Source organism: Ceratotherium simum, chromosome 5 (assembly GCF_057802395.1).
Source record: "Ceratotherium simum simum isolate JZ-2026a chromosome 5, ASM5780239v1, whole genome shotgun sequence".
Taxonomy (NCBI): Eukaryota; Metazoa; Chordata; class Mammalia; order Perissodactyla; family Rhinocerotidae; genus Ceratotherium; species Ceratotherium simum.
In genome coordinates this window covers 74,058,851-74,083,713 of record NC_141904.1, presented here as the reverse complement: position 1 = coordinate 74,083,713, position 24,863 = coordinate 74,058,851, and the positions used below count along the sequence as shown (strand labels likewise).

At 35.2% G+C, this 24,863-nt stretch overlaps 1 protein-coding gene across 2 annotated transcripts in view; it reads right to left on the bottom strand.

The window, feature by feature from the left end:
• Positions 1-4,011: 4,011 nt before the first annotated feature.
• CHL1 (cell adhesion molecule L1 like) overlaps positions 4,012-24,863 on the bottom strand; it is a 92,156-nt gene continuing 71,304 nt past the window's right edge. The window contains exons 18-26 of one of the 2 annotated variants that reach the window (XM_087431357.1): positions 21,602-21,824; positions 20,222-20,337; positions 19,890-20,094; positions 19,561-19,683; positions 16,725-16,904; positions 13,430-13,591; positions 12,657-12,788; positions 10,891-10,963; positions 4,012-7,827 (exon numbers count right to left, since the gene is read on the bottom strand). In XM_087431357.1, the coding sequence (XP_087287483.1) occupies positions 7,611-7,827; positions 10,891-10,963; positions 12,657-12,788; positions 13,430-13,591; positions 16,725-16,904; positions 19,561-19,683; positions 19,890-20,094; positions 20,222-20,337; positions 21,602-21,824 (1,431 nt within the window). In that variant the 3' untranslated portion in view covers positions 4,012-7,610. Of the gene's footprint in view, positions 7,828-10,890; positions 10,964-12,656; positions 12,789-13,429; positions 13,592-14,339; positions 15,118-16,724; positions 16,905-19,560; positions 19,684-19,889; positions 20,095-20,221; positions 20,338-21,601; positions 21,825-24,863 lie in introns of those variants that run through there. The other variant, XM_087431358.1, reaches the window with a different exon arrangement.

Genomic DNA, 24,863 nt, shown 5'->3' with positions numbered 1-24,863 from the left:
ATGGGGTTTACATTACTTTGAAATGCTTCCATCTAGTGGTTGAGTCTTTCAATTACATCTTTTATTAAAACTACAATTACCATAAGACGTGTTTACTGCTTAAATTCATCAAAGAGTCGTGTTGTATTTTTAAAAATTAATTTTAAAACATAGTTGATTCTCATACTCCATGTAGGAATTTATTGTTTTATAATATAAACATTTTCCCTGTGGAATTAAAACATACATTATAAACATTGTAATCATCAATATTCTAATATATATTGTATTGCAGTTAACTTCTTTGTATGCAACTTACTGAAGTTTACCCCCCCAAAATGTGTATTGATTCTTATAAATAGAATTATTGAGTTAATTACTGAGTTACATAGTCGTTTTACAAAACATTAAAAACGATTTCTTTTCCGATAAGCAGAAGAGAAGGCTTAGCATCAGCTCTGAAAAAAATTTTTTCTTCTGTGATCAGGCCTGCTGTGCAGTTTTGTGTTTTTATTGAGGTGATTGTATATTCTCTTTTTTTAAATTGAGGTATAATTTTCAAATAACACTATATTAGTTTCAGCTGTACAACATAATGATTCTATATTTGTATATATTGTAAATGATCACAATAAGTCTAGTATATTCCAATCATATTAATATTTTTAAAATGTAAAACTCAGTTCAATAGATTTTTGATAAGCAGATTAATTAGTTTTTTTTCTTGCTGTAATTTATATCATTGTTTCCCATTTGGTGCTTTAGCTCATTCATTTAGCCTGCAAATATTTATTTGGGATCTCTTGTGCTGGGTCTGATTTTGGTTGTAGAGCAATGAACAAGACAGATGAAGTTGCTGTTCTCATGGAGCTTACATAGCAGGGGGAGCAGAGAAGGAAAAAAATCACATAAGAATATAGATTAATAAAGTAATGATTGCTATGAAGAAATAAAAAGAAGAATGTAACAGGGCCTGACCACTTCAGAGTTCATAATCAGAAAAATCTTCTCTGAAGAAGTGACCTTTAAACAGACCATCAGCCAGTTTATACAAGATTTGGGAGAAGAATATTCCAGACAGAAAAAATAGCAATTGCAAATGTCATTAGGCGGGAATGAGTTTTAGTGGACTCTAGAGACACAGAGAAGGTCAGAGTGGCCAAAGCATAGCTTTGGGGGAAGAGTATATGAGATAGGGTCAGTGAGGTAGGCAGGGGCTAGCTCATCTCTGGTTCTGTGGTGAGGAATTTGGGATATTGGCTAGTTTTATTGAGAAACCATTAATATAATCAGATTTATACTTTAGAAAGTTCACTGGGATTGTTTTATAGATTGGAGAGCATGGTAAAAATTAAGCAAGAAGACCAGTCATAGGAAAGAGATGTCTTTGGTTTGGTTTAGGGCGGTAGTAACAGTGGTAGAGGAACATGCATGGATTTGAAATATATTTTGGAGTTATAACTGTTGGGAGGTGATGTAGAACAATGAAGAAGAGAGTGATCCAAGAATGATTCTAAGGCTTTTGGCTTGAGTAATTGGATGGATGGTGGGGTCATTTATTAAGATGGAGAACATAGGGTAAGAGCAGTTTAGGGGTGCAAATGGAGACTTCTTTGATGCATTTGGGTAGCATTTTCTCAAATGCTTTCATTATTTGGAATATCTCCTCCTTGTGATTCTCGTTCACTTATTTAACAAATATTTAATAAATTCATGCCAGGTGCTATGCTAGATGGTTGGTATTTCCAGTAAAAATGAAGATGCATTGCCTGCCCTTATAGAACTTCTAGACTAATCAGAGAAATAAAGATGGTAATCAAATAGCCATACCATAAAAGTAAAACTGCAACAGTGATTAGTGCAAAAAATGAGAGGTACATAATATTATGATACACCAAAATAGAGTGATTTGACCTACTTATGGAAGTCCTGGGAAGTTTTCCTAAAGAAATGACATTAAACTTGAAAGCAGGTCAGTGTTTCTGTGAAGGAGAAATAAGAAATTTAAGGGCCTCATGACAGGAAGGAATTTCCAAATACTTGGAGCTGATGAAAGACAAGAGCCTTAGCCTGCTATTCCTTAACAGCAGAGCCTGCAGCAATCAGTATATGGGCTACTAATTTACTAGGGAGTGCAATGGGGGAAAGGGAGACTGAGGCAGGGAAACATGGAGAACCAAGGGAAGGTGCATTAGTGAATTGGCCACTGTTAAATGCAAATGATTGCTCTCATCTATGGGACCATCCTGTATAACGGAGACGAGAGGGGACGTGGGAGAAGAGAGAAGGTTGAAATTTATTCACCAGCTCCCTTCTCTCATTGGATAAACCTTTGCCTCAGAGGGTGTTAATTTCTCCACGCTTCCAACTTAAGCACGACTAGGCACCAGGCAGGGTCTCATAGCATCTCATTCCATAGCGGCAAGGGAAAAGCCTCTGGCAAGAGGTGCATCATGAGCACTACTGTTCTTTCCACCTGCATTAAGTCAGTCATAGTCCATGCAGAGCTGCTCACTCCAGCAGTGTCTGGTACAAGACAGACAAGGCCTAGAGAATTTGAAGCAGGGCATAAGATGTATTTGATGCAATCACTATGACAGGAAGGGAGAAAGGAAAGGAAGGATGGTAAATGATGGGACTTGGGAGCTTAGTAGGGGTCTGAGCATGCACGATATTGAAGACCAATTGAAGATTTTTGATATTGTCTTCAGAGCAATGGAAAGCCATTTGAGGGAGTTAAAGTAGGGAAACAGCATGAACAGATCTGTACTTCAAATGTCACCCTGAGTGTATAGTAGAGAACAGATTAGAGGGGGAGCCAATGGACACAGAAAGACCAGTTGGCATGAAAGTGGTCCAGTCAAAGTGGTCACCGTGCAGAGTAGTGGGTGGATCCAGGAGACACATAGGCAATGATATCAACAGAATTTAGTGAAGGACTGAGCATGGGTGAAGGGAGAAAGCTTGATATGGAGGATGGTGCCTAGATTTATGGCTTGAGTACTTGGATGGATACTGTTGCTGACAATCACTGAACTGTACAGTTGGGGGGTGTTGAACAGGTTTGGAAGGGGACAATGATGCATTCAGTTTTGAAACATTGAGTTTGAAATATCCTGCAGACATCAGAGACAAGATGTCAAGTAGGAAACTTGACATTTATATATAAAACCTACAGATGTAAGGAGAGTTCTGGGCTAAAAACACCTTGACGTCATCTGTCTGCACATAACAATCAAAGCCTTGGATGGAAGAGACACGTAAGGGAGACAATAGAGTGGGAAAGAGACCTAAGATGATTGAGTCTGCAAGAACTCCAAGGTCCAATAAGTTTAGATACCATGTTTTCCTCCTGGACAATTGCAATGCAGTAAATTTATCAATTTATTTCAATTACTGTTTTTTAGGTTTCACGCATCCAACTGTTTTATACATATAGTATTGATTGTTTTCCCCTACTGTATGTTTTGGCCACATATCTTAAAACCAAGAAGTTTCTAAATATGATCAATGTTAGATTTAAACTCTAACTCACCTTTTTTTAGAATTTCTAAGAGAATGTGGAAGAATGCAGGAATAAAAAATATACTAGTATAATGATTACGAGTCTGGGATTTGGAGTCAGACAGCCCTGGGTTTAATTTCTAGCTCTAGCCCATGCTGGTTACACTCACCAAGTTATTTAACCATCTTGTGCCTTAATTCTACAAACAGAAGATTGTTTTAGAGGTTTAGTGTGATAATATATGTAAAGTATCTAGTACACATAAAACACTTTTTAAAAACCAAATTTTCCATAGACTATCTGCTGAGCCAGACTGGGTGTCCCATTTACTCACTAGCCTTATTTGAAAGTACAGCATACTGGACATTTTCTTGAACAGCGACATTTCTACATTGTTCTAAAAATAATCAGATTAATAAGTATCCATCTTAATTTTACATTTACCTTAAGCGTAGAATTTATTGGCATATTACATTTTGTAGATGGTGATGATATTCAATGGTCTATTTGTAAATATAGTTATTCAAATCAAAATAGTTCATGCCTCATTTACAATTTATTTGTACTACATTTACAGATATTCCAGGATCAGAGGCAACTGAAGATAAGGTTGATATGTAAATTCTGATTCCTCTCATCTGGATAGAAAAGGATACAAACATTTTTAGAGTACATGAAGTCGAACTTTTATTTGGAAAGTCGAATTTCATGTATAATGAAAATATTTTTAAACCATACATATTCATAAGCATAATACAAACACCACCTACAATACAAACACCTTTTAATAAAGTTCTACTATGAATATTAATCTAAGCCAAAAAAAAGTCATCAGGTAAACCAGTTCTACATATTTTTTATCTCTTTTGATGGTGTAATCAAACAATTTAAGATACAAAACAAAGTAAGCTTTGGCTCACCACTACTTATTTCACTATGGGAATGCTAGGATATATACTACCACAGATTACGAACCCAATCCCTTTATAATCAATTTAAAATCGTTACAAGAATCATATCTTAATGGCATGTAAACATTTTTAGGGTTTCAACTGGCAATTATGTTTTAAATGCTTAGAAAAACACACCAACATTTCTCATTATTGTTCTCTCTTTAGCTCATCTCTTCCATGAATATAAAATAGGAAAAAATATTATTTGAGACTTCCAGCATAATTTCATTGTGCTTTACACTTTTATAAACATGGGTACATCTAAAATATCAGATGCCTTTATACCAATAGAATAAATCCACCAAATTCACATTTCTTATAAATACACACGCAAAATTAGTGAAAAACACTTTTGTATAGCAAAGACCCTGCTTAACTTTCCTCTGATTAATCATTTTTGATGGCATGTGCAAATCATACTGCTCATTGAACAGTAGATTAATTTTATTTCCTGTAGATTTTTTTTTCTATAAAAATATATTTATGTGTTCACAGGAAAAAAGTTGACTTGGTACGCATGGGGTGACTTTTTGATACATCTTTAAGATTAAAGGTTTGTTTATGAAGTTAAAAGTCATCTTAACTTTTATCATTTTCAATTTCTTTTCATTAAAAAAACACCCTGTGACAAAGATAAGGTAACTGAGATAATCATTAGCACTTTATAGCTGAGACAGTTTGAAGCAAAGGGGTCAAGCAACTTGCCTATTTATGTACAAAATCAGTGCTGGAACCAGGAAGAGAATTTGGGTTTTCCCAACCCTTGGACAGCTCCCTAGGGACTCATCCCCATCAACAATCTTTGAGATTATATACAGTCTATTACATTAAAATTATATTGACAGTAGACTAGAGAAAGTCAGTCATGGACCTATTCCTTCTGTGCTGAAGATTCCCAGTAGAAGCCAAACGGTCTTGAGAAAAGGTAATAGAGAGGGATAGCAAAAGGCAGTCATAATGCAGTCTCGTTTTTCATATCCATAAGTTTTGGCCATTCAGAAAAGATAAGCAGGAACATTCTTATTACTCAGCTAAACGAGAACTTTAAGATCCAGGAAAAGCAAACATTTCATTATTTATTTTAACTTCTAACTTGAAGATTATTAAGTTCAAAATAAATCTACTCCTAATGCTTTTTTGAGATTACTTCCAACCTGCATGCTTCTCTTAAAAGCTTTTTAGCTGATGGCAAAGAAAAGGAACTAGAATAATAGCAGAACTAAACTCAAAAGTCCCAACCTTGGCCTCATCAGTAGCCGAGTGCCAGAAACTCCTCCCAGATAAGTCAAAACCTGATGATTCCTCCTCCAGAAAAGTTGTGCCTTAGAAATCAGATGGGGATGAAGCTCAAGGTGCACTAACAGATGTGTGGTTCCTGGTACTCACACAGGGTGAGGACCAAGACGCTTTCCCCTTTCAGAAATTCTCACTTGGGGAATGTGGTCAAATCCTGAGCCCGTGAAGTATCGTTTTAAATAAGACATTCTTTTGCTGTCTCTGCATTTTGGAGGACACACAGGTTTAAAATGACAATTAGACATCCCATGTGGATTATTGCCTGGACCGTTATAAACATCTCTAATTTTGGTCCACAAGAAATATAGTGGGCTACATAAATCAAATTAAAGAATTAACAATATATGCCCATAGCTACAATTCAAAAAATAAAGTAAAATCTGTGAGTCAATTTCACTTAAAACTAAGAATTTCATGGTAAAGTTAAAAAATGTTTCCAGAAAATGAGAAGTTGAACATTGAATTTTACTGACATGCATGCACAGTTTAGAAATAATGGTTTATTTCTAAACCATTTTCATGTACAATTTTAGAAGGACTAGTATCCCACATGCCAGGAAATAAATTCCCTGAATTTGTACTGACTTTGACAGAAGGAGAACATAGAAAAAGATCCCACCCTGAAGATGTTTAAAATGTGATATAGGCAAACATATGTATAGGAATTTCTACTGTAAACAGTTTTTCTTTTTTGGGTCTGGGGTAGGAGTACACTTGACAACAAAAATTTATTTTGAAAAATATGAAAACATCTCCCTCAATATTTATATGATATTTTATTTTGAGACTGTTGGAAAAAGCAATATAAGAACAAAATCCAAATGCTTTACACAAAATCTTCAGTTTGGGAACCTCATGTTATTATTGGTCGTAGCTCTGAAATGATGAAAAATGGTATCTTACTATATACTCTAGCTGTACAGACATGCCTGTTAATGCTCTTTTTCTCACTTCAAAATAAAACACATCTATATTTTAAATTGTGTAAATATTAACACAATATGTACAATGCATTCATGAAATATAAGCAAGCATACCATTATATAAACATAGAAAACAGGTAAACGCAGTCAATTTAGAAATGGAGATATTAAATAGACACAGCCATTAGACTCCAGCATTAGGACACCTTGTGCCCGTTCTTTCATAAGATACCCCTCTGACCACCGCTTCCTTTGCAGCTGAATTTAGTCCAAGAAAAAAACAAACACAAAGGTGTTTGTAGATGTCATAACTGATAGAAATAACAAATTCATGTTGAAACTGACAAAGTCAGAATTCTCTTTAACCATGACCATCTCTGGGCAAATAGTTAGGAGCACAATAAATACTAGTCGATTGTTCACTAAAGACTTCTGCTACTAAAAATTTAAATAATAACTTTAGACTGTATATATTCAATGAACTGTTTCAATAAGACATTCATATTCCTCTTTACATTTTAAATAACCAGTTTGCTTACCATTTTGTAAGACAGTTCTCAGAGACTGAACACACATGTGCATACAGAGAAAAACCCACAAGGTAGCAACATCTATGCAAACACAGTGAATAGTAAAACCAGGCAAATATGGAGGACAGGGAATGGATACTTTGGATTCAGTTGAGGTGAATCTAAATACAAGATTTGTTTTGTGTTCTGCATTTTGAGCACCTGAAAAATTTAACAAAAAACAACAACAACATAGGCCTGTAGTGTAGGTATTTTATTTTTTCAAGGCAGTGCTATTTTTCTCAACATGATAGCAGGATGTTCGAATTCTAGATGAAATCTTCTGCCAATATGTTTCTATTCCTATGTGAAAGTTCTTGCTCCCTTGAACAGATAAATATGGAAGGTTGGTGTGAGCAACTGATGTTGTTTACATGTGCTGTGTTTATGCTCGGAGTGGAAATGTTGCTGTAGAACTTCCATTGCTTTCAACAGATCCTTTCTCCTTAGATCCAGTATAAGCGCCAATAAATGATCCATCTTCATTGAATAGACCGTGGTCGCCTTCTCCATACTCAACTAAGCTGTCAGCACTTTCTGTGGCCTGCATATCCCTGTTAAGGGACCGAAGGCTTCCTTTGAGAGGTTTTTCATCACTGTCACTAGAAAACAAAAAAGAATAGTTTGACAAAATCTAAGATAAGAGATTCACATAAAGCAAGACTCATGCAGCAGTGCTAATAGGTGCTAAAATTTTCAGGTTATTCACATTAGCATTGAAGATGGATAAATAAACCCCTAAATGACACTGTCACAAATAAATGTCTAAAAAGCCATAACCAATTTGTGTCATTCTGAGTAACTGAGAAACTATTTTAGATTATTCACAACACTTCTGCTTCCCTTTAAAATTGGGAGCTTTTGTGGGACACACAGATTCAATCTGTTGACATACATAGAGGACAGATGTTATTTCCTTTGCTTTCATGAACTTTTGGAACTCCTGGTCATCAAGTCTTGATCTTCTGTCTTTACCTTTGATCCTGTACATTCCCCCAAATCCTTCCCAAAATTTCTCTTTTGTTTAGGTTAATCAATCAAATTTTGCTTCTTATAACCAAAGAACTTTCTTTAATATAGTTTACAAACGCAGGTTTGTTAAATTAAAAATAATAGCTGGCATTTTTAAAACATAAAAACTACAAGGATCCTATATTTATGGTTTGGGTTTTATTCTTCAACAAAAGCAACCCTCAGTTAGTAAAATGTCTATAAAATGATACAGTCTTTTAAATTTCTGATCAAAATTTTTTTTTTTTTGTGAGGAAGACCAGCCCTGAGCTAACATCCGTTGCCAATTCTCCTCTTTTTGCTGAGGAAGATTGGCCCTGGGCTAACATCCATGCCCATCTTCCTCTACTATATGGGACGCCGCCACAGCATGGCTTGACAAGCACTGTGTCGGCACACGCCCGGGATCCGAACCTGCGAGCCCCGGGCTGCTGAAGCAGAGCGCACGAACTTAACCGCTATGCCACCGGGCCGGCCCTGAGATTTTTTTTAGTACCAACTACTATCACACTTTAAAGTTATATACCAAATTAAATGATTTCATAAAATTCGAAAAAGAAGATTTTGGAAAAAATATAATTAGAATGTGATTAGAACTTCATAATTTGTGGTAGCCATTAGTGCTGCTCATCAAATAAGTCCAACTCTCAGCTTTCTGGAAGCACAGCAGGATGGTACTTCCCTGCCCTCACATTGCCATGTGACTTGCTTTTGCCAAAGAAAAGTGAGCAAAGGTGACATGCGTCACTTTAGAGCCGGCGCTCTATTGCCGTGTTCTATCCCCCTGCTGTGGTGATCCTGGATGCCCATCAACAGCCAGTGCTCCTAAGTGACCAAGATGACCAGAGCCATCTGTGTTGGACACATAACTTGAGAAAAAAAGATTTTGCAGTTGTTTTTGACAGCAGCATAATTCAGGCTATCCTATCATACAGTAATTGACTCCAGAATTGGGATTCTAAGTTACAAAAACAAATACAAAGAAAAAAAGAAAAAAGACAACATATAGCATTGGCTTAGGGACCAGGCAACCAGTAGTTAAGAAACTATTTCCAAAAGCTGGAAGGATGAGAATTCATGTTACGCAAGGGCACAGCATCCAGTAAACTGTCTCCTGGGATAACCTGGAGACTAGATAATTTTCCCGATGGACATGTAGTTTTAGGGAAAGAGGATGGAAAACATTAACTACTCTAAAGGGATGCCAGGTGACATAGCTCAGGGGATGATTTTATCTATCTTTTTAAAGAGGCAGCAGAGCATGGAGAAATCAGCTTTTGGACAAGGGACTGTCCTAGTTTTCTTGCCTATAAAGTTGAACTAGTAATACTTGCCTTTCAGTCTTTAAACTGTTTCCAACTGTCTTTAAACAGTTGTTGTTGGTCCCCAATGATCCCTGCCTTGTGGAATTTGAGCCACAATTTGTAAATTTGTCAATTTGTCAAGTTCCAAGTTTTTCTTTCTCTCTCTCTCTCCTTTTCTCCCTCCCTCCCTTCCTTTCTTCCTTCCTTCTTCCCCCTTCAATGCTCCTCATTCTGGAAAGAACTTAAAGTGATTTATCAAGAAACATAAAAACACAAAGAGAACATTTACTAAGCAGAAGAAAGAAAGATAAGTATAGCACAAAGTAGAGCCTATAATGAGGCTCAGATGTATATCAGCTAACCCAGGATAGCTAATCAGAATACTCTATATCCCTGATTAGAATAATGGATCCAGGGATAGGCCAGTCTGGGCCAATCAGGTCTCTTATTTGATATGGATCCTGGTCTCATGTGTGCTCAAGTCCACATAAGCTTGAAAATTGCAATAGCTCTCTTGGCTGCAATATACAGAGGACCTGACTGAAAACGAGGCATCCCAAACAAGAAGACCTAAGGAACGGAGAGGGTGGTGGAAAGGGGAAGATGGAGAGGGACCACAGGCGAGTGAAAAGGATAACGCATCCTCAAGAGCTACCCACCTCATACCAGATTTCTTGCGATTTCTCCCATGTATGGCGACACACTTTTATATCCTCACACATTTGTTCTGCTCAGTAGTAAACAGTAACACAATCTTTTCCATCTTTTAAAGCCTGGCTTATTTCTTTTGGATGATCCTTTTCCAGAATCCCTCCTAGGCAGAAATAGTTGCTCCCTGTTTGGCTCTCTTATTCTATTTAATTAATTACAGTTATTTGCCTAGATAAGTTTTTTCCTCTGCAGACTTGGTTCATCTTGAGGACAAGGTTTGTAACTTATTCACCTTTGCAGGTACATCCAGTAGGTGCACAGAATACGTATTTATGGATGTAAACTGAATACAGCCTGGGCTCATAATGGCCATGCTGACAAGTGACTTCAGATGTTTTAGCTATCCCAAATAATATTCAATCTAAATAAAAAGCGTCCTTTGCAGAGCACACAGAGCTTAAGGAAAGGTTTTTGCCACCACTTCTACCTAGTTTGCAGCTACAACCCCACCCCTGCACACAGAAATTCGGCTGCTATCCCTTAAGTAGACCCTCTTTTTACAAACTATTCTTTATAGGGGCATTACAATATAGTCCTGTAAGTTTTATTTTAAGAATAAACACTTTTTTGTGTATTGTTAAGCTTATAACCTGATAAACACGTGTTCTGATACACTTTAAAATGAAACATTTTGTTTACCTGTATTCACCAAACGTTTCATCTTTTACTGACTGAACTTCTGGATCTGGATGCAAATCTTCCTTTTCTTTCACTAAAAAAAATAGAGGGGAAAGTAATGCAAATAATTTTTAAAGACATATTAGCAGTGCTGTTGAAAGATGGATAATCAATAAGAACAGCATTGCTCAAATTTTTTGATTAATATGTCAATTTTTTTTGCAATTGTATCTACAACCCACCGATAACTTTTGATGTAAACAAAAAAAGGATTTTCTGGGTTCTTATTTGTCATCAGAATTATAGCATGTTGCAGATCTTCATGTGACTATCCAATATTATGTGGGCAACAAATCTTGCTGGAAGAGACAAACTTAGTTATGGTCTCTCACTGAAAACCAAATTACTAAATATTCATTTTACTATCCTAAACTTTTTGAAGATGTCATAGGCTCAATATCAGATCTCTGTCATTAAAGTCAATAAAAGAGTCAATCATCGTCGTTCTGCTCTCTCTCTTACTCAAAACTGTCTCGATAATCAGAATATTCAGGTCTACAGTGACATTTGAAATTATATTTACTCTAAATTATGGGATATAGAACAAGGAAGTTCTTGCTTCACTTTACTAGGAAAACTCAAACAAAAATCCTTCGTGGCACCTTTTACTACTACTTGCAGTGATCTAGGAGATTCTCTTAGATGTCCTTCAGTGTGAAATGTTGACTTATTTTTCTTTTACAGGCATCATTTGAGGTAGCTTCTTTAGAATTTGGATAGGGCCACACTTCACAAATGACTATTTGCTGGGGATACTCAAAAGGGAATGCTATATATTTTTAAAGTTTCCAATTAATGACCTAGAACATTCATTAGTCATTGAAAATCTAACTCATAATAATTCAATCTTCACAGGAAAAAAATGATATGTATAATTGCATAAATTTTCCGTGTCATTTTACAAAAATTTAGAAATTATGCTCTTACTTGTTTGATTGTTCAGTACATCATGGGTTCCCAATAAATATTTGCTGGATGAATCATAAGCCAATAAAGAACTTCTGACTAATCTGAACATCATCAAACTAATAGCAATGGGATCTAAATCATTCACCCTATATAAAAGAATACTAAGCAAAAATAATGATAATAATAGCAACAACTATATATAGATAAAAAAGACAAAATAAATTTGGAAGTTGAATGAAATTAAAGCCAACCATTATACTAGCTAAGATGGTTTTTATTTATATTTTGTGTGCCATTAATCCAGGAGGCAGTGTATCCAACATATGCCATGGTAATAAAAAATGCATTCCCAGCAATGGTTAACTCTAACAAAGCTGACTAGTGGAGCCAATACTATTAGAATGTACTAGTGCAAAAAATCTCTGGGTCATGACTGTGTAGAGAGGCATGCTATAAATAGGTTCTTTCTTCTTAAGACATTAAAATATATGAGTGTGACTTAGTAATAAGTCTTCTCAACATCTCTGATATTTTACAGACAGAAAATAGAAGCTTGGAAGTATCATAAGCCTCATTAGAGCATATTTTAAGTACTAGAAACTAGAAAACAAGTTACCACCAGGAGATAATATTCTAAACTATACATATCCCCTTTGGTCAGTTAATATAGAAATACGTTTGTTTCTTTTCAGTACACCGTATGTCTAATGTGCTAATATAACTTGACTTAAAAAGTTTTTAAAAAAGATGTCTCTGAAGAACATCTCCTAGAAAATACTATTTAATAAATTGAGAGTCGCATTAAGAAACACCTTTACCTGAGTACTTTCCACCTTTGTTTCTCTTCACAAAGCAAACAGTTAACAATACTAGTGTGAGAAGAGCAATCGCACACATCAATCCAATAAACCAGCCTTGAGTGGAGATGTCATCATATAAACCAGCATATTCTGTTGTACAAAGAGAAGTCACACACTGAATGCTAGAAACAGTCTTTGAGATTATGCCCCTTTGGGGAAAATTAACATCATTTTTAAACATACAAAATAGCATCAATTTTATCTTTCCTTTGAGGGACCCTAGAGGGAATGTGATTTGAAGGCCATTTCATTGGGAGAATACTGATAAATCGTTCAGTCTTTATTTAGAAATGGCTCCTTCAAGTTGCATTTGATTCTGAGGATGAAAACCAAAGAGGACAGAGGAGGCAGATCAAGTTAAACACAGCAGCAGCAGCAAGCAAGCAAAAGCACAAGCCGCCTTGGTTACAAGCAGATTGTCATGGAGTTTCTGCGGTTTTTATTGAGTTTTGGTTGTCTTTTTAGTTTTGTTATTAACATGTGTTAACTAGGAGGAGATATTTTTAGGCAACTACTCTAGTAAAAACAATAAAGGATAAGTTGTACCTTTGTAGAACATTTTTCATTTTGATAATTTTAAAATGCTATACCAACACGAATTGAAACTACTATTTTTATAGCCAATGTACTCCATATTTTTATTTTTAATATAGGAAGTACGTAGAATGAAATAATCTACAGAACACAGATTTATTGTCTAAGACTGCCCCAAATATAATTTCATTTCTCACCTCTCCCTCTTGTCTCAATTACATCTTCAAAAATGCTATTGTTATCAACCCAATTCTTAGTCAATAGACGAACTATATGTTCAGCTCCCGGCTCAAATACCTCTACAGGGTGAATCTTTTGAGTAACATTTACTCCTTCTGATATCTTCCCAATACTTTTACCTAAGAAATGTACACAGGTAAATCAAATGAATTGCCATCATTGAAAAGCAGGACATGAAAGGTGAAAAAATATTGTTATTTGAGATGAATAAGAGAGCCATTTGTAACATTTTTTTCTCAGATACATTTTGAATTATCAGGAAATCAAGAAAATCAACATTTCAAGATTTTCTTTTTGAATATATTGAAATTGAGCAAATGAAATGAACTTAATTCATGTCCTTCTGAGATGATGTACTTGTTGATGAAATGGTACTATAAATCTGCCCGGTCATGTTAATGGTTCAAAACCAAACACAGACTTCAAAAACTTGCACAAACCTAGCAGAAAACTGAATATGGCCATTTTGGCTTATAATTGAAAGCATATGGCATTATAATTTTTACTATATATTACTTCTTTTGCCTTGATCTTCTCCATAAATATTGATGGAATAGGATCATAATATGGTCATATATTAAACATTTAAAATTTGTAGAAACTTAGGCTACATAAAGTGCAGGTTTATAGGTACATTTAAATGAAATGCAATGAGATTTTGAAAATGGTGTGAGAAATTAACACTTTTCAAAAAATAAACATGAATATGTCAATATATTAATTGTAGAATCTCATAGTAGCAGATAAAAAGTCAATTAAATATACATTTATTTCTGACCTTACAACAAAATATCTAAAATATTTTTGCATTTGATAGATTGCAAGAATCAACTCAATATAGTAAATGTAAACCAGAAAATATTAACAATTTATACTGAAAATAAAATATATTTCATGCTGAGAACATTGGTAGTTATGAAACTCTGTTTTAAATGGGTATATGTTATATGTTAAAATTTAGTTATAACTTTTCACCTTAGAATAGCCATTGATTATACAGTTACTGATAACAAAAAGGCTTCATTAAAAAAATGGCACAATGGGAGAAATCAGGCCAGTTATATTAGTTGAGCAAAGCCTTTAAGACTGAGCACCACTGAAACAGAATGCAATTAATTTTGACTTTGAAAAACAAAAGTATTAGTATAACATTAAGCAGCACAAGCTTTTGAAAAACAGAGCAAAGCAAGTGTTTTATTCAAACCAGTAACGACACAAAAAAGAATATTTCTGATTAACTCCATCTTTTTCCCCATGTTAGATAACAGAATGTGAGCCACCTGAAAATTGGAGTGACAATCAGAAAAAAAAAAAAAAATGCTTGTGTAGCAAATCCCATTCTCTGAATAAATGTCAGATGACCTTAAAATGTGCTATGTAGGCAGAGCTAGGAGAAGAAAGATACACGGAAATAGATTCCAATTTGGCCAAAAGTTATCATTTTTAGAGTGTTTAGTGATATCAAGATGTATCTCCCCAGTGGAAATATATATTTTTTTTCTTTTTTTCAAAGATTATGCTGAAATCCAGTGGGAAAAGAGATTACAGTTTCTTTCTTGTAAATATGGCAAGATATGCCTATAGAGGAGAAATCAGTGTCAACTAGGGAAGGGGGCAGTAGCTGGAATGCTGAAAATGCAGATTCCTGAAAAAGAGCACAAACATAGTAGTAAGGAACATTTCAAATTACTGACACATAAGACAGTGAATAAATTTGCTGTAAGACACTCAAGCACATTAGTTAAATCTTTAATCGCAGAAGAGATGCTGCATAATTTATAAAATCATATCAAAAGCATTTTCCATCCTCTAAAAACAATTTGTCAAACACACATACAACCAAGCCCAAATTTTCCAAATATTTCCATATATGTTAGAATGTGTAACTACTACAAAATTGCATAGGCAATTTTGAGAATATTTTTTTCTTACATGCTGCAAATTGGCAAGAATGGGATTTGCATTTCTCATGCATATTATAGTCTTAGTTCTAACCAAACAGCAGCCTTCTCCATGCCTTAAACTCTGTTTTTAAAAATACAGAAGTTGCATATTTAGATTACTACTATTCCGACTTCTTTTCTTTGCATTGAACACTTGATGCCTGTTTGAACTCTTGAGAAATAAGATCCTTTTAGTTACTAGAAAAGTTTCAATCATCATATTTAAATCTAACTTTTATATGGAGGTAAATGAGTTCTTCATTTCACTTGGTGTCTAATTCATCCTTGGGAGTAATCTGTGGGTTTCTTGGGAGAAATTATGTAACTATATATATATATACTTTTCCCATACAATGGAGTTTTCAATATTTAGGGAATCTGAGGAAAACATAAGCCCTTCTTTATTTAGATACAGCAAGAACAATAAGAGGGAGAAACAATTAAACTGACAATAAAGGTCAGAGCATAACCATTCACACACAAACACATTGACTTTATAGCTATTCACAAACTTGAACATATTTTAATATAGTTCTTTTATAAATGGCAGACAATTTAATTTTCCTCATTACGATTTTCTCTTTTTCTATTGATTCTACCTTTTTTCTAATCTAAAATTTGGATTTCCTGTGATTCATTTCCCTTTTACTCCACCTTCTTATTTCTTTCCTGGTGCCCTGTTGATATCATAGAAAGCTTAGCAAAAACAATACTAAAATCATAACTGTAGAAATAATTTGGGAAGGGAAATGGTTGTGAGTTGGAAAAAAATAGAAAAGTGCAATTGAATTAGGAGAATTGTACAAATGATACCATAGATTTACGGGCTGTTTTCAAGGCAGTTACTTGGCATCGACCAGTAGACAGTAAAATGAAATTGATATATGAATCAATATATATATGAGTCAAGACACAGAAGTGAAATATATTAGATCAGTGCTACAAAATGTCTACCGGGGCAAGAGACATATATTTTTCTGTTTAGAAACATTTCCAAAAGAAAAATATCCCTCTACTAACCTTATGAATAACTTTATGACCTTATGTTCCCCTATTTTAATTAAGTAAAATTATAGTTCCTGACCTTATATACACTAAGGCTATAGTTTGATTGCTGTTGTGTAGAAATCCATAAATTGAGTCAATGTGAACTTTACAAACAAGATAAATAAATTCTGTATTAATGTTAGTGAAAAACAAAAGGTCAGACAGATTGAGATCACAATCACTTCTAATTTACAATGACAAGCATGGTACATTCTTTTCAGTGCAGTTGTTTAAAAAGCACACAGAAGCTTCCTGTACTTACTCCCTTCTCCTAATGTAGCACTCTCCTCGGTGACTGGTTTTCCACAGCCCTTTGAAGTGCAAGCCCTCAAGTAGAATTTGTACTTGGTAGTTGCATTGAGGTTTGAGAGATGCCAGCTGGCCTTTGATGGAGTTGTAATGTTGATATCATTTAGTTCTCCAATCTCGTAGGTGTCATTTACTAAAGAAATAAACATGAACAACAACACTTCAAATTTCATAGTCTTAATAATTCAAGTTATGTTGTCCCTTGTTTTTGCTTCTATGTATGCTTGTGATATGCAAGGCACTATTTTAATTATTCATAGCCATCGACTCATTTAATCCCGTGAGGTAGAAACAATTATTATGACTATATCATACACAGATAAACTGAGGTTTGGCAAGAATAAACACCTTGCCTAGATCTAGGCCAGTAATTGGCAAACTGGGATGTGAATCCAAACGGTAGCCTTCTGACTCCAGAGTGCAGGTTCTCAATCACCATGCCATACTAGAGTCCAGCATCCCACCTTCATCACACCTATCAAAAATGATGGACTGGTCCCTATTATTGAATTTCACTTTATCCTTGACTTGAATACTTTTAATTTCCTTTCAGGGAATAATTTGGACAATGATTGATTTGTGTCTTCTATGGTTTCTGGTTTAATATGCAGCACCAAATAAGTACTCACAATATGTAGAATCTATAAACTAATTAATAAATTAAATATTTTTAAATATCTATTGTGTACTAAGCACTATGTAAAGTGCTAAAGGAAAAAAGATGAATTAAATAGCTTCTTTCAAAGAATTTATATCCCAGCAAGGACATGAGATTTGTGCAAGAGCACAAAGTACTGTAGGATTACCATAAGAATAGTCAAAGAGATGAAATGATATGTCCAAGACTGTGCAGCCATTAGTGGCATGAAAAGGACTAGAATAAGTCCTCCTGACACTCAGTCCAAGACACCACATAGGTAAAAAAAAAAAGTATTTTCTCCTAACATACAGATGCCTTCTTTGTTCCACATAATGCAATAAGATCAATGAAAATGAAAAACAAACTAAAGATCTAAACATTGGAAAGAAGAAAGTAAAATTATCACAGTTTACAGATTATTTGAGAACATTCCTGTGAAATACCACAAAGTCAATTTAAAAACTACTACAATCAATGTAAGAATTAAGGAAAGTATATATAGAGATCTCATATACACAATCAGCAACTATTTAGAACATATAATAGCAATAAAAAAGATAAATTATTTAAAATATTTCCATCACTTAATATTAACTGAAAACAAAATAAGTATACAATTATATCATTTAACTTAAAAATCCACATATCAAGCAGTACAATAATCACTGCAATTGTTAATATTTCAGCTTTTTCTCTTTATATTCTAAGAACTTGTTTTTAAAATACATTGAAATCTTATATACAGATCAACACGAAGTTTGGAATTTGATTAATGTTAAATTTATTTATTGTTAGGATAAAGATAAGGCATATCTTTACCAAACAAATTGACATTTAAAAAGTCTTCAAACAGTTCTTTAGTGATTTCTACATTTTTGAAAACCAGTTTATAGAATAGGCTTAAGAGCTCAGGATCTAGAATAAGACTGATCTGGGTTTGAATCTTTGCTTAACACTTATTTTACTGCATGACTCTAGGTAAGTGCATTCTATATGCCTCAATTCTCTTATCCATAAAATAGTGACAGTACAGACCTCACAGATTTCCTATTTTAATGAAGAAACCCAGGGAGAGTACTTAGTACTGATCCTGCTACATAACACTCAAAAATGCTAAAGTTAGATCAATGTCCTTGATCTGTTGGGACTATGGCTATATCTACTTAATCACATGAGCCCAACTCAGAACAGGCCATCAGAAGCTAAAGCTAGCACCTGGCCTGGATTTCTGCAAGCCTTGAACTGAAAGAAGAGTAGCACATCAGGGCTATGATCAAGTTGGCTTTTGCAAGCAGTGTAGACTGGGTTTCTGTAGTCCTAGTGTTTTGGTTTTTTAGGAAAGCATGTCCTCAAAGTCTAAAATTTTCTATGATCTCAGTCCCCTAACTTCCATTTTGAGACGATACTTAGCTTTGAAGACTGTTAGAGTGGGAGGCGCTATGATTAAAAATGATATGATTTCATCTAAACATGTTGTTTTCGACCCAAGGGCAGAGCAGCATGGGGGTAGAGCCTATTTTGAGTAATGGTTGAAAACCAACTCTTTTATTCTCTCAGTATTACCTGCCTGTACCAATAGGCTACCAATAAAGGATTCCACAAACACAAGTATATCTAGGATTGAGACTGGAAATATAGATCAGAGACAGAAGAGATAGTGTAATGTGGAATTTACGTGTGCTTTGAATCTGCATTACATCATTTACTAACTCTTTTCTTTGGCATGTTTCTTAATTCTCAAGGTCTCTTATATACAAATATTAAACCCATGTTTTCTGGTACTCATTGGTGTGTTGGTTTTCTTCTAAAACAGGGGTTGGCAAATCTTTCCAAAAAGGACTAGATTGTAAATATTTTAGTTTTTGTGGCCATTCAATCTCTATCACTGCTACTCAACTTTGCCATTGTAGTGATAAAGCAGCTAATAGACAAATGTAAATGGGTGCACATGGCTGTGTTCCAATAAAATTTTCTTTATAAAAACAGGTAGTGGGCTGGATTTGGCTGCAAGCCGCCTTACAGACCCCTGTGCTATAAGGAGGTATGCCAGCCTACAAACCATGTTCATTAGACACTCAGGATAACAAACCAAATACTCAATCAAAAAATGAAATAATAATAGGTTAATCCAATTCAAATTTTTACTTACTTATCTGGTACTGTAACAGATAGCCAGTTAAGTTTCCATTCAATTTCTTAGGTAGTCCCCAGGATAAAGTGGCAGTGTCTTTATCAACTTTGACGACCTTGAGAAAAGCTGGCTGTTCAGGTACTAGAAAACACAAGACCAAGAATAGACACTCATAAATTGGTAAATTTGTAAAAAAAAAAAAAAAAATAGATTATAATTTTTCACAGAAATTGAGAAGCTAGCTCATATATAAAGTACATATTAACTAATCACTACTAAGAGAGGAAATTAATTTAGTCATTGCATAATTCCTATGTTGGCATTATTCTACATTTTTATTCTCTCACCTCCTTCTGGTGTTTGAAATATATAAGGCTCACTTTCTGGGCCAGCTCCTTTGGAATTATAGGCTAAGACTGTTAAGTGAAATTCACTAAAGGCATCTAAGGAAGGAACCATTCCAGAGCTTCTTTGTCCTGAAAATCTCAGAATGTTTACTTCTTTGGGATGTGTTCTTCCATCCAACAGACTTTTTGTTTTCCACCAATTTATCTGCAATGAAAATAACTTTAACTTATTGCCCATGGTGGCATATTCTCTTTTGGCGTCTTCTGAAATCAGTTCTTATTTGCAAGAAAGATATTAATTCAACAACGAGAAGAAAATCTATGATAAAAACCTGATATCCTTTCAGATGTCCATGTACTCTCTCCTTTGGAATTGATGACCAGGTAACTTTAACTAATGTGCTGTTTATAACGTCCACCCCATGGATCACTGGAGCTGTATCAGGATCTGTTAAGCACATAAGAATGATTAGCTTTCAATAATCTCCAAACGTGATTATTAGCAGCCTTTTCAAAAGGTGAATTTTCATATTGTTTATTCTAAGGAAAGCACTTTCATGAAATCAGTTCCAAATGGAACCAAGAGAGTGTCTCATTACAGAGGAGTTTCTCAGCCCAAACAGGTTTCTAGGAGAAGAGCATAGGCCGTAGCACACTGAGAAAGGCTGCTCTCCAGAGCGATACAATGTGGGCAATGTAACTGGGAACACGAAACAGTGGTCAGGGAACTATTCTGTGGGCATCTTGCCTTTGGAAGACGGTGAACTAGACTAATAATATAACTTAAATTACTTGGGAGCTTAATTAGTATTAATAACAACAGCTAACATTAATTGAGCATATGATATGCGTCAGGCACTGTTCTAAGGGCCTTACCTGGACTGGCTCACATAATCCTTATACAACAACCCTATGAAGTGGGTAATATCATCCCCATCCTACAAGGGAGCTAACCAAATGCAGAGCAGCCAAGACTAATATCTTAGTACACAGTTATGTGTCCTGTGTAGTTTTATTTGGGGAGAAGAATTTAGACAGCAGGTGAACAAGGAGTTGGTCATTTCACATGCCCGACCTTCTTCTATTCTTGGATCAAAATATTACTTTGGATACCAGAAGAACAATGAGAATAACTCCTAATGTGTAGTGATATGGAATGTTGCGTCTTTCTTTTTTCTAACAATCTATTTGCAATAGTTATGGTATAAGTATTTAACAGTAAAATCATATATCACCAGTACCTCAAAACTCTGTGTGTGTGTGTTTAATTCTCTATACAGTCTGGGTCTGTATCCCATCTGTGTGAGGAAGGTTCCAGACATGCAACTGAGGCCGTGGCACAGCAGCAGGCGGCTGTCAGGAGGTCCTCAACAAGTAAGAGTAAATGTAATCGAAAAACCTTATGACACTTATGCTGCCTACCTGATTGCAGTGATGATTCCAGGTCTTTGATTTTCAATACAGAAATAGCTTTATTGGGAAACTGAATGAAATTAAAACTTTCAGCGTACTTCCTAACCACTCTATACTGATCAACTGCCCTGTAGTCAGCCCTAAAGCGGGAAGCACGTGTTATATTTCTTCTTATCTCCCACAGCTAGTACATCCTCTTTGCATGCAGTAGTTGCTGCAAAAATGTTCACTGACAGAAATGCAATATACTTGAGAGAAACTGCTACTGAGTGCTTGGGGGTTTCAGGTGCATCACTTACAGTCTTCTCCAGAATAGAGGATCACTGACTGAGGCTCAGGGCCAGAGCCGAGGTGATTGATGGCTTGGACTTGGACGTCATAAGGAGCATAGACTGTAGGCGTCATCACCCGCAAGGTGTGGTTTGTGACTGTTTCTTCTTCCCACTCCCCGGGGGCCCCCTGTGGCTTCCAGGTCACTCTGTACTCCAGTCCCGGTCCGTTCCGCTCCATGGATTTCAAAGGCTAAAACACAAGGCAGCACTCATCCGTGTGATCACAAATATGTTGAGTCAGAGACGGTGGCAAGCCACCCTAAGTGGCACAAGAAGTCTTGCAACAGAGGGCTCCTTTCTTGGGAGATCTTAAATCTCCCTCTCTGGTTTGGAAGCAGTTGTGGAAATTTTTGTCATTCTGTAAGTTTATTTTGAAAGTTAGTCCCTCAGCTCCCCACACAGTAAGAAACCCACAATTTAGATGTCTGGCATATGCCCTTATGGTGAAGTCTAACTTTTCATATATGAAAGAATTTACTAAGAAATTTCACACAGGGTTTCAGCTGTTGTTTACGCCTTCCTCTATATTCTACCTTTTCAGTCCCAAAGAACTGGCATAAATAAAAAGGACACGGCCATGAATCCCACACTGTGGCTTTTCAGACAGAATTCTTTCTTCCACCTGACTCCATCTATCCTTCTCTATCTTCCTTCCAAAAGAGGAGAGAGATTGAGCAAAATTTTACTCTTGAAGAATATGCATGTTTATACATTAGTACTCCTTTCTATAATAAAATAATTCCCCAGCTCCTTGGCCAATCTTTTTCTATTTCTTTAAAAGAGAAAGTGCCCCCATCTCTATTTTGCCATATAGGAATATTTAGTGGAGGAATTTCTAGTACAGGAAATTAGTTATTTCCATTCTGGTTTTTAATCGAGCAATACTTTATTTCAAAAAAACATTAATGTGATTTAAACCACCTGTTTCATTTCACAGACATGGGAATGTGCATTTAAATGAATCAGTTCTATAAAATAGATTTAAAAAATGAGATTTTAGTCCTAGATTATATGGTTCATTTATATAAACAGTAATTTTGTTTGTATATGCGAGTGATTCAATAATGTCATATGTAGTGTTCTTACAGAATTTGCAATGCTTCTTGACTCAGTCTAATTTATTAAAATACTTGTTAAAGGGATTGACTAGAATTAAGTTGAAAGCACAGTGTTACATCAGCAAAATAATGTCAAGTCTATGCTTATTCCAAGGTAAATACTTAAATTAGCTAGGAGGAAAAAAACCAAAGCAAAACAAGATTTTCCAGTCATTGTTTATACTTTGCATTCCAAGTTTTGCCCCAAGATATTTTTTACTATCATATGGATATAAATTCACCCGAGGTTTTATCATTGCCCAGATGAATCAGGCCACAAGCTTTTAGTCCCACATTGTGATCTGGAATTACAATTTCTTTGGAGCAAAACATGTGTAAATTGAATAATACTATTTGTATTTCTTTGTAATATTTGGCTCTCAGACAATGGACAACAAAATCTCAGCAAATTCTCAAATAGACCCCCAACACAGACGGCGACCAGAGGAGCAAGAGCAGAGCTCGGGTGGGCGTGGGGTGGGGAGGTGGGCGTGAGGGTAGGGGTGGAGAAGACCACAAGCCTTCCTCTCATAAAGCACCTCGCAGAAGGAATCTCTAGAAAAGAGGTTCTTAACTTAGGGTCTAGGGATCTAGATGGGGTCTATGGATACCTTCAGAGGATCTGAAAAGCCGTGAAATAGTTAGGAAAACTTTTTGTAGACTTTTCTAGAAAAAAACCTATATTTCTATCATATTTTCAAAGAGATCTACAAACAAAGCAAGGTTATAATGACTGATCTAGAAACTGGACAGATTGTTGTACTGCCTTCATTCCATTTTAAAGCTGGTGGATTTTATTATACTCATAGTAGAAATAATAAAACTTAGGTCCTTTAAAAGTGAAACAACTGAGCTGTGATCATATAACCAGGTAATTGAAGAACTTCCTATGTCCCAAACATTAATGGATTTGGGGTCTTTTTGTTTTTTTTTTTGGTGTCTTTGCGATTAGAAATTCACTATTTTATTGAAGTTCAAATTTAATATAAATATACTTACACTTAAGAACAAATGGAAATGTTAAGGAAAAATCATTCTGATATAATTATTTAACTGACCAGGTTGCCGTGGGCTCTTTTTTTCTGTTTTGAGGGATAGGACATTATCATTTTTTAACACTTAAAACATATGGGTGGGGCCGGCCCCGTGGCTTAGCAGTTAAGTGCTCGCGCTCCGCTACTGGCGGCCCAGGTTCGGATCCTGGGCGCGCACCCACGCACCGCTCCTCCGGCCATGCTGAGGCCGTGTCCCACATACAGTGACTAGAAGGATGTGCAACTATGACATACAACTATCTACTGGGGCTTTGGGGAAATAAATAAATAAATAAAATTATAAAAAATAAAAAAAAAAACATATGGGTGGGTCATGACCACCCTAATATATGAAAAGTGAATTTTAGAAGATAACGCTAACTAAAAAGACTACTTCTATCATTCAGTTACAATTTAACATAATACATTACTTTAAAACAAAAATTTGTGTCAATATTTAATGTGACAAATTTATAAAGAGAATTCATATACAATAGACCATGAGCTGAATAAGATAAACTAAAATTCATTTTTGACTGTAATATAAGGTTCATCCATTCCGTTAGTAAATGCACATTTATTAATAATCTGCATATAAGGTTCTGCATCTTATTTTCCTCCGCAGGATTTTTCGTTAAATGACATATTATTTTACTTCTAATGGATTTGCTTATTTCCTATCCCTCCAACTAGAATATACATTCCAGGAGAGCAAAGACTTTTTTTTTTAACTGCCATATATAAACCAAGTACTTCATAATTCATTACTTTTAATTGAATCATGTTTCATACTAAAATAAAAAACATAAAACAAATAAAAATTAGGGACATCTAATCTGTTCTTAGTGCTCATTTGTGTTGTTAATACTTTTGTGAAAGATAACCTTTTTTTTTTTTTTTTTTGCTGAGGAAGACTTGCCCTAAGCTAATATCCTGTTGCCAATCTTCCTCTTTTGTATATGGGTTGCTGTAAGACCATGGCTTGACAAGCAGTATAGGTCTGCACCCGGGATCTGAACCCGTGAACCCAGGCCGCTGAAGCAGAGCTCGTGGAACTTTAAATACTCAGACACAGGGCCAGCCTCTGAACGTTTTTTT